Genomic DNA, 10892 nt, shown 5'->3' on the forward strand with positions numbered 1-10892 from the left:
CATACAGCAAATAAAATTCTTAAAACTGAAACATTTTAACCTGAATCTGTATTAGATGGCAGTGTGAGAGTGTTTTACTCTCCTTCCAGTAGCCTCTCTATCTTGGCTGTCCTCTTAAAACCAAGAGAGAGGTTTTAGTCACTGCTGGGACTTTAGTCACTGCTATCAGAAGATCCCAAGACTGGCAAGGTCTTGACATCATGTCCAACACTCTATCTATCCTTCATGGATGGTAGACAGCGTTGGAGATTGTGAAGGATGCACCAGCCTGAAATAATCTGCAGCAATGTCTGCCTCCTTTGCAGTTTGAGATCCTTAAGAGTCTCCCAGCCAACCATGGCTACAGATATTACAGCATGAAGTTTATCTAAATTAACCTTTATGTTCTCACTAAGAAGCTCACTGAGCTGCGTCACTGACTTTGCAGCTTGGACTTAGAGCCCAAAGAACTTGCAATATGCTTCAGGGGCATAATTGCAACACAAAACTTGAGTTTTAAAGGCAAACAATGAAAAGATGCCATGAATGCATGACTCTTTACAAAGGTAGGGTGAACAAGACCAGTGAACCGCCCAAAAGGATACCAGATACTCCGCAAACTTGCCTGCATCTGGCCTCTCATTTTTTTCTCTACCGTGCATAGCTGTGAGTATGCATGTTTGCGAACATGAAAGCGAATATGAAGTTACTAACAAAAATCAGTGAATGCTTGAAGTAAAGACAGCTAAATTTGGGAATGTTGAGGGTTGACTGTATTACTATTGTTAGCTCTTATTTAGCGATAATGATAGCTAGCATTTATATAGGAACTTTAAGGTTTGCAAAGCCCTTTATTGCATATATCATTTCATTTGATCCTTATAATGATTCTGTGCTATTATTCCCACTTACAAATTAAGAAACTGAACGAGGTTGAGAGGATTTAAGTGACTTGCCTAGGGTTATTCAGCTAATAATTGTAAGGCAGAATTTGAATTCAGTTCTCCTTGACACCAAGCCCAGCACTTTATGCATTTATGGACTAAGGGATCCATAGTGATAAAAAATATACAGACCTGACATCTGTGGCTTTTTTTTAAAGCTGGTATTTTCACAATGCATATAATTAACTGTCAAATCTTTTCACACTTAAGAATGGAAAACCTACATACATTATGGCTCCAGCGGAATGAAATTACATGTTTGCCAGAAACCATCAACAACTTAAAGAACTTGGGAACTTTGGTTCTCAGCAACAACCAACTGCAAGATATTCCAGAGTGCATGGAAGGAATGGCAAATCTCAGGTAAAAATCTTGTTGCAAAGAGTGTACCAGAAAGCTACCTACACAATCCCCTCTGGTGGCAAAGAAAGAGCATAAGGGAAAGGTTTTTAATTCCATTTGTATCTTTAGGCTCAGCCTAATCTAAGCCATTCAGGGTAACAGCCTTCAAATTAATAGTAATAGTTCCCATTTCTATAGAGCCTTAAGCCTTTACAAAGGCTATCCTCACAATAAGCCCATGATGTGGGTAGAGCAAATATTATTATTAATGTTTAACAGAAAAGGAAACTGAGACTCACAGAGGTTAATTTTCTCCATTGAAATCCTACTCTGAAGCTTAATTATGGCTTGGAGGTGACAGGGACCTCTTATAGTAACAAATGTACTGTAAGGAGTTTAATCTATAGGTAAAAGGAATTTTTTTCAGTTAAATAGATTTTTGTGGTCAACCAGACAGGAACCAGCCTCTAACCTGTGGGTGGCTGGAGCCAAACAGAGCAGGCTAGAGACAGGAGAGTCAGGATGCAACAGAAGTTTAATTTCAAAATGAGGAAAATGCTTGCAGGCGGAAGTCCTCCTGAGTAGGAGGGCTTAACATGCTGGGGCAAGGCATTTGCAGACATAAAAGCCACAAGTGGGCTGGACCATGACATACTCATTCTTAGGTCTTGAGTAGCAGTTCCCACAGCAGGCTCATGTGTGGACAATGCAGGCATCCCTGGGTGCTGTGGGAATAATTTCCAAGTTGATTGTCTCACAGAACCAGAGTTAGCATGGCGTAGAACAGGAGAGCAGTACCTGGTTTGATTCACTTAGCTGTTACAAGAAACAGGGATTATAAGCATGTCAAGAGGTGTGATGAATGGCTCTTAGTCGGTGGGAAATAGGGAGAGCTCCAACAAATCTAAGCAGTTATTGATTAATATGAAACATAAATCCCTCAGTGAGCACCTGGCGCTGGTCAAAGCAATACACTCTGCCAGAAGCTGAGATCATTCAGAGGACAAATGATTGTTGTTATGCCAAGCCCAGTGCATGGCATACTTGTTGGGCCTTAGCTTTGGGAAACACTGTCTTCAAATACCTTGACAGTGGTTTTCTTGAAGAAATTAATAAAAAGAAACTCATGGTACATAACATAATGTTCTTTTCCTCCTAAACTTATAGTTCTCCTCTCTATGTCCTAGGATAATTTTCATGATTAATCAGAACACTAAGCAGAGGTAATCTTTTAAAAGTGTTATTGATGTCTTCTTTTTAATATCTTAGGCATTTCCCAATATATCCCCTCCCCCATCCCTACCCCATTAGAACAATCACCATTGAAAAGGCAACATGATATGGTGGAAAGACTGCTAGATTGTGAGTCATGATGTGAGTTCAAATCCATTTGTCATTTACTAGCTGTGTAATTTTGGGCATGACAATCTCCTAGGACTCAGTTTCTTAACCTGTAAAGAGAGAGGATTGCCTTAAATGACCTCTGTGGTCCCTTCCCCCTCTAAATGTTCAATCCTAAATATTTGGTGTAACAGTCCACACTCAGTCCCCCACCACCTCACTGAGAGGAAGAATGTGATTTCTAGAATCATTTGGGAGCAAAATCTGCCCCTGGATTTTCAAAAGCAGAACACAGGCTCTGAAAGGTCATATCCCATAAGAAAGACTTCAAAACTGGCTTGTCCAAGGACCATTCTAGCTAAGAGTGGAAAAGTTCTTCATCAGAAGGCTGATCATTAGGTGACAGTCGTGCGTAGTGGAAAGATTGTGACATGCATTCGAGGAGGTAATCGCACCATTGAAATCCCAGGTCTTCTTTCAAAGTATCACCATCTGTATGAAGGGTCAAGAACAGCATGAACCAGCTGACCCCAGGCTCCATATTAAAGAGCATCTGCCCAATATCTGGACATTAGCCTTGGAAAGGGCTGTTAAAACTGGGTAAGAAGAGCTTCCGTTTGTCCCTTTCTTCTTCCCTCCCTTCCTCCCATCACTAATGCATAATCCCCTCGTAGGACAGAACTCTCAATATTCTCATAAGGCACTTGTCCTAATTCCTGAGATTCTTGGACCAGGGACTACACAGCACCTGCAGTTTCTTTTCTCATAGAAGCTTCCCTCATACTCATATCTCACACTTGTGCCCTCTGTCCACTTGGCACCATTCTAACAAAATACCGCACCACTGTTCAACTAGATTATTACAATAGGCTCTTAATTGATCTCCCTGCCCCCCTCCAGTTTCTGCCAAATATTTATCCATAAAATAGAAGTCTGACAATGTCATTTGCCGTGTTTGCCATATAATAAGAAGGTAAACTGAGGCAATTCTCTGCTCAAGGTAACGTTTATTAACAGGGGTATGCTGCCTGCCAATAAATAGGTCAATGGATTGTCTCCTTTTATGCCAAGGACCCTAAGCCAATGAACAGCTCTCCTTTTATAGGTTTAGGGGAATACAGAACAAAGAACAGAACAGTGTAGATGACATCATGGGATTGTGTGAAACATGACTGGTTACAAAGTTAAGGCACAGGGAACAATGTGATTGGTTGGAAATTTGGTAATGAGAGCTAGCAACGACTCCCCTTCTTCTCTCATAAGACTAAGAAGTGCTCATCATATGAGTCCAAGTACAAGAGAGGGAACTAGACCTCCTGTAATAATGTTACTTGCAGCTGCTGCAGAGGTGTAAGGCCAATAACACCAGCACACAGGAGGGCTGCTAGCATAGGTTCTTTGATCTGCTTTTCTAAGGAAAGCAACTTTAAGATGCTTACAATCTTATTTTAATTAAACATACAAATATCATTCACTTAGTTCAGGGGAAAAAGCCAGCACCCTGAACTTCAGAGCAAATACAAACAGAAATTACAAACAGAGACAATATAGACAGATCAATAGACAGGTTTCTGTCTGACCATAGTATACGTAGATACCAGAGAGAGAGAAGAATCAACATCTGGGTTTTCAAAGCCAGGGGGCTCTGTAGAGGCTACCCAGAGTCTCATCTGGTCAAATCACATGACACTCTTCCAGTGAGTGAGAGCCCCAAAACAAAATGCTAACCTCAGAGTATATATATATATATATATATATACCCTTTTTCAGGGTCAGAGGGCATCACTACAATGTGACTCAAACTCATGTGACTTAGGCTTTCTTGTGACTAAAGCAGGTCATCAAAGACTCCTGATTCAATCAAAGACTCTTGATTGAAACAAAGGCAAGATTCAATCAAAGGCACTCAATCACCTCAGTGCTGAGAAGCACTCAAACAAAAGACAAGGAAAAGTCCCACTTTGCTTGCCATTACATTTGAAAGGCAAGACTCATCAAAGGTATTTGATTACCTTAGCATTCCAAAAGAGAAAACAGTAAAAAAAAAAAAAAAGTCCCACCCTGATTACTATTACACCTGCTTGAAAGATAGCTTGGTGGTATAAAGATATTAGGCCTGACTCCTTCATGTTCACACACATACCCCAAGATCAGTTACATTCCTTGAGGCAAGAATAGATCTGTAATTAGCAGGAGAACTGAATTTTTAAACATAAGCTATTACAGACCAGCTGAAGTTCTGAATGAAGTTCAGAGACAAAGAACCATGATTTAAACAGTTACAGGACAAAAGCAAATACAGGACAAAATCAATTACTTGAAAATAGGATAAATGAGAAAATTAAACAGGATCGATTGAATCTTCTCACATTTCCCTGCTCTGGAAGCTGCAGGGGTTCTCTATTACCTGTAGGATAAAAGACAAAATCTTATATTTGGCATATAAAGTTCTTCGTAGTATTGCTCTACCCTACTTTCCAGGATTGTTGGAAAAAAGAAAAAGAAAAAACAGAGAAGGAGGGAAGGAGAAAGGAATAAAGGGAGAAAGAAGAAGAGGAAGAAATAAGAGGAAGAAAGAAAAAAGATAGAAAGCAAGTGAGCTCATTAAGCATATCCTACAAATAATACATCCTAGGGACACAAATACAGAAGTTGGACAGTCCTCAGGAGATAACACATATTGGAGGGTAGTGTCCAGAGAGGAAAGTTTTCGCCCAAGGAGTTACAGGGATTGTGAATGGAGTCACAGAGCAGTCCATCACCACACTCTTTCTAGTAGGAATGGTAGTGTCAGTTTGATTACTTTTTCCTGAGCACAAGCAAGAGATGGGAAGTGTGAACCTTTGGTGGGGAGTGGGGTACAGAGCAGGAATTACATATAGCAGGACAAACAGCAAGTTAACTAGACAGCCCTGGTTCCTTTGTGAGATAACCGGACGGGATATTAAACATGGTATGTGTTTTTCTAGATACTGGGTTGGCTGAGTTGTTATTTACTAATCTATGCATTGGGACAGCTAAGGTTCCACACATAATTTTCATATTATTATTGGGGCACCAACATCCTTTCAGTCATTTGTCTTGCAACCTGGATTGTCACCCTCAACTCCTCAATGTCTCAAGGCTCCTTCCTATCCCATATTCAATCTGTTGCCAAACCCTGTCAATTCTGCTTAGAGTGGCTAGGTGGCAGAGTGGATAAAGTGCTGGTGATTAGCCCTGCCCATTGTTCTGTAGTTGCTGAGCTTTACTGTTTGAAGGAGGGTGGCTCCAACAAGAAAGATGGGTAAGATCTCTTTGTAGCAGAGTAGTGTGGCACCTCTGTGTCAACATGTCTGAGTTACCTTGTGTGACTTAGGAAGTTGTGCACTGGACAGTGGTGCAAATTGTATGGTGCTCTTTTGCATAGAGATCACCTAAAGGCTAGAGTCAGTAGTCAACAAGCATTTATTAAGCACCTACCAAGTGCCAGGGGAGCAGCTAGGTGGCATAGTGGATAGAACAAAGGCCTGGAGTCAGGAAGAACTGAGTTCAAATCTGGCCTCAGACATGGTTTAACTGTGTAACCCTGGGCAAGTCACTTAACCCTGTTTGATTCAGTTTCCTCATCTGTCAAATCAGCTGGAGAAGGAAATGGAAAACCACTCCAGTATCTTTGCCAAGAAAATCCCAAATGGGGCGGGGTCATGAAGAGATGGACACAACTGAAATGGCTGAACAACAGAACCAAATGCTAAGAATTGGGGATACAAAGAAAGGCAAAAGACAGTCTCTGCTCTAAAGAAACTTAGTCGAAGGGACAAAACAACATGCAAACCACTATGTACAAACAGGATATGTACAGTATAAACTGGGGATATCAATAGAGAGAAGGTAATAGTATTAAGGGGGATCAGGAAAGGTTTCCTGGGACTTGAATAAAGCCAGGGGGAGCATGAGATGGAATGCGGAGGAAGGGAATTCCAGGCATTAAGGACATACAGGGAAAATTCCCAGGATTGAGATTTAGAGAGTCTTGTTCAAAGAACCAAATGGAGGACAGGCATCAGAGTTTATCAAATGGGCCAAAAGGGATAGCGGTGGGATGGTAGTAGTGGCATGGTCAGACCTGCACTTTAGGAAAATAAATTTGACAGCTGAGTAGAGGATAGACTGAAATGAGGAGAGACTTAATGCAGGGAGACCAACCAGCACACTATTGCAATGGTCAAGGCATGAGGTGATGAGGGCTTGGACCAGGTTGATGGCAGTGTCAGAGGAGACAAGTATATAGCAGAAATGTTACAAAGGGGAAAGGGAAGGGAATAAGCATTTATTTAACATCTAACAATTTAACATTGTGTTTTTCAATTATCTCCGTTGATCCACACAACAACCCTGTGAGGGGGGTACTGTTATGCTCCCCATTTTATAGTTGAGGAAACTGAGGTAACTGAGATTAAGTGATTTGCCCAGATTCACACAGCTAGTAAGTGTCTAAGGCTGGATGTGAACTCTTGATTCCAGATTCGATGCTTTTGTCCAGTCACCTAGCTGTCTCTAGGCAGAATTGACAGGACCTGGCAACAAACTGGATATGGGTGGGTGGGTGGAAGCTGTGAGAAAGTGAGATGAGGATGACACCTAGGTTGCAAGCCTGGGTAACTGGAAAGTTGGTGGTGCTGAAGATAAAATATGAAAATTAAACTTAGGAGGAAACAATAGTTTTGTTTTGGACAGGTTGGGTTTATAAGGTCTACAGGTCATCTGGATAGAGTTGTCCAATAAGCATAATTTTTGTGTGTCAAAAGTTCAGTAAGAACTGTATCTTTAACAGTATCTCAGCTATTTCCTAGTCTCTTAGATATGCTCATGCCAGAGATAGTGGACCATGCTAGTCAACAGTTAAGGTACCATGACAGTACCATTTTCTGATGAATTACCAGGTTTGTCAACTTCAGGGATAACCCATTAAAACTGGAGGTAACACTTCCTCCTTGTGAAAATGCAGATGAAGAGGAGGACAAGGAATTATTTGGCATTCAATTTATGCATGCATATATCCAAGAGTCCCGCAGGACAAAAGGTAAGAGCTTTGTGTTATCAGAATTTGGATGAAACAGTAATTTCATTGATGTGGGTATTCCTTTTTCCTCCCATTTACTGCCTAATTTTTTTTTTCTAATTCAGTGATAGAAATGGGAATGGAAATGTAGAAAAGTCAATTCAGTTCATAAATTAAGTGAAAAGAGGTAGAGGAAATTGTAAGCATTCCTTTCTTAACTGCATGGCTACTCCTCAGCTTAAAATTTTTTTTTCATTACATTAATTTTCAAATATATCCCAGCTCACCTTTCCCACTCCATTCTTGTAACAAAGATTATAAAAGAGAAAAAAGCAGTTCAGCAAAACCAACCAACACGTTGACTGACACTGTGTGCAAAATTCTGTTTGGGGTCCTTGGTGGATTAAAAGCAATGAAAGAAGGGAGACATATTTTCTCAACTTTTCTTGATCATAATAATCTCGCTTTCATTTTATTGTTCTATTTCTATTTTTTTTAGTAAAAGCTTATATTTTCCCCTTGCTCTGATAACTCCACTCTGCATCAGTTTACATGAAATTTCCCACGCTCCTCATTCTTCACATTCATTTCTTACAGTACATTCATGTAACTGCAATTTAATTTAGCTGCTTCCCAAATGATTGGGCACCTGCTTTGTTGCGAGTTCCTAACAATCATTTTAAAAAGTGCTGCTATGAATACTTTAGTACCCATGGGACCTTTCTTTCCATTTTTTACCTCCTTGGAGTAAATGCTTAGTAGTACAATCTATGGGAACTCCCCAATTTTTAAAGTAGCAAGTGAATCTTTTGGCCTCAAAACAGAAAGTTCTGTACAGATGAACATTGCCGAGTCTGTTTTTGTTATCTGTAAAGTGAGGGGGTTGGATTAGAAAATCTCTGAGATCCCTCAAAGCTCTAAACCATAGGATTTAATTTCCAAAACTCCACAGGATAATTGTTTTAGGGCATTCCATGAGTAATTCTGATTTCTTGAGCACCCTGACATCTACTTTCTCCTTTCCAACCCTAAAATTCATTCCGCCTAGAAATTATAAAATGTTATAGGAAATGTATGTCATAAATACCATCCCAAATGAAGGTTTTGGTTAATATCTAGGTACTATGGATCCTAGTTAGTATAGAGTTAACTACTGAAAATTTCATTCTGATTTAAGGAATGAAAACTGAAGACAATGCTTCAAACAGTATATTGGGGTATAGTGGAAGGGGTGAAAGATTATTCTTGTCAATGAATTAAAGACACTGATGTTATGCTTTAATAGTTCAAACATGCCTATTATTCACCAAAATGAAATATTTCATACTTAATGGTTAATAGAAAAATTTATCATTTTGATAAATAGTAGATTGTTCTAATCTTAAACATTAAGAGTGTTGGTCTTATTTTTTCCTTTGCACAGACAGCTTTATTCTTTGACTTGCCAATATCTGAGTGTTTTAACTTATTCCAGGAGAAAAAAATAAACTAAAACCAAAAAATTGTAGGCTTAAGGAGGGGCATCTTCATCATATAACTCAAGATTTCATGAGATTGTATCAATGGGCAAAAAAGATAAGTTTAAATGCTGGCAAGTGTGAGGGGAAAATGTCCTCAAATACAGAGTATTGTGGGTTTTAAGCAATCGAACTTGACCCAGAGAAAAAGAAATAGGGGTTCTCTGAAGGCATCTCTTCATTACAATATTGCAGCCAAAAAACAACCCTAATAAAAAGATAGGAGGTTATCTGGAAGGATATTAGAAAACAAAGCCCTGGGCAAATCATGGTGCTTCTCTGGGCGTTTCCTTGTTTGTAAAATTAAGGGTTGCGAGATGATCTGTAAGGTGCTTTATGACTCTAAACCTATGGTTTTGTGAACATGGTGTCTGTGTCTAATAAGATATACTCTAACATCAATATAGTCTTTCCCTTGGCTAACAAAAACAGTCATCTCCTAAGTTCAAGATGGGGCACCAGAATTTGTGTGAAAAAGGCCTGGTGGTTTTAGAGGGCGAAATCTCATTATGGGTCAATAGTGTGACACTGAAGCCCCAAAATCTAATGTGATTTTAGATTACACTGAGAAGCAAAGTACCCAGGACTAGTGAGGCGGCAGTCCCACTATTCTTCCTCTTGAGTATCATCTATTTTGTAAGCAGCATGAGGCCAGGGGCTGGTTTTGCTTTTTCTTGGCATCCCCAGTGCTTAGCACAATATCTGGCGTATAGTTAAGTACTTAATAAATGCTTATTGACTGACTAATTGATGATGGGTGTCTAACAGTTTTAAGATAGTCAAATGGAAGGTCCACTCTGTCTGACTCCATAAAGCAGAACCAGGACTATGGATGGGATCTCAGAGTTTGAGTTTGAAGGGATCTCTGTGATCATCTGTCCAATGCCCTCCTTGTACAGCTGTTTAGAAGCAAGGTCTAGAGAGCCAAGTGACCTGTCCAAGGTCATGAGGACAGTAAGTGGTAGAGAAAGGATCTGAGCCCATGTCCTCTTACTCTAAATCCGGTGTTTTCTCTACTGTCAGCCTCTGCAGAGGTTACAAAGCAGTGCACTAAGGCTTCATGTGAGGAAAGCTTGCCAAGAATTAGAGCTCTATGGAAGTGCAATGAGCTACCTTGGGAGGAAGCAGGTTTCCCCTCAATCAAAGTGCAGCCTTTGACCAAAGGCTGTGTGACCATTTGTGGGATACATTGTAGTGGGGATCCTTGGGTGACCAGGAGACTTTTGGGGGTCCTTCTAACTCCAAATGGGATTCTAAGTACAGGCCCGGGGACCTTAGGGAGCTTAGCTCAGTCCAGAACTGCTCCTTACCACATTTATCTCAGGGTGATGAATTTTTTAACCACAGTAACACATGAAAACCATTTATGAAGTTGTATGTGAATAGCGATGTAAGTGGGGGAAGGAATACCTACACTGATAAAATCATGGTCCTTTAAGTACTGAAAAATATATAGTAGACTAGATAACATGAATAAGTTTAACTTAATGTTTATGTACTAGCCAGTCATGTTTGGTACAATGAAAATGGCTCTCTGCCATAGTTTATGTCTTTTGGATCAGGGAATACTAATAATATTTAAAAAACTAAATTGAACCATTCTAGTTTTATTTGATATGAAATTAAAAACATAAGAAAAACGGAATTAAGTAATTTTACTTTAGTACTATAATATGTAAATAAAAACTGACATTTTAAAAAATTAAGATTTATGGCTAGCAAAAA

The 10892-nt window shown here is 39.7% G+C and overlaps 1 protein-coding gene across 1 annotated transcript in view; it reads left to right on the top strand.

The window, feature by feature from the left end:
- Positions 1-10892, top strand: part of LRRC39 (leucine rich repeat containing 39) — a 33415-nt gene that overhangs the window by 20124 nt on the left and 2399 nt on the right. Inside the window, exons 7-8 of the mRNA XM_036768459.1 lie at positions 1134-1286; positions 7532-7671. Of these exons, the coding sequence (XP_036624354.1) occupies positions 1134-1286; positions 7532-7671 (293 nt within the window). The remainder of the gene's footprint in view (positions 1-1133; positions 1287-7531; positions 7672-10892) is intronic.

Source organism: Trichosurus vulpecula, chromosome 7 (genome assembly GCF_011100635.1).
Source record: "Trichosurus vulpecula isolate mTriVul1 chromosome 7, mTriVul1.pri, whole genome shotgun sequence".
In the NCBI taxonomy this organism is placed as follows: Eukaryota; Metazoa; Chordata; class Mammalia; order Diprotodontia; family Phalangeridae; genus Trichosurus; species Trichosurus vulpecula.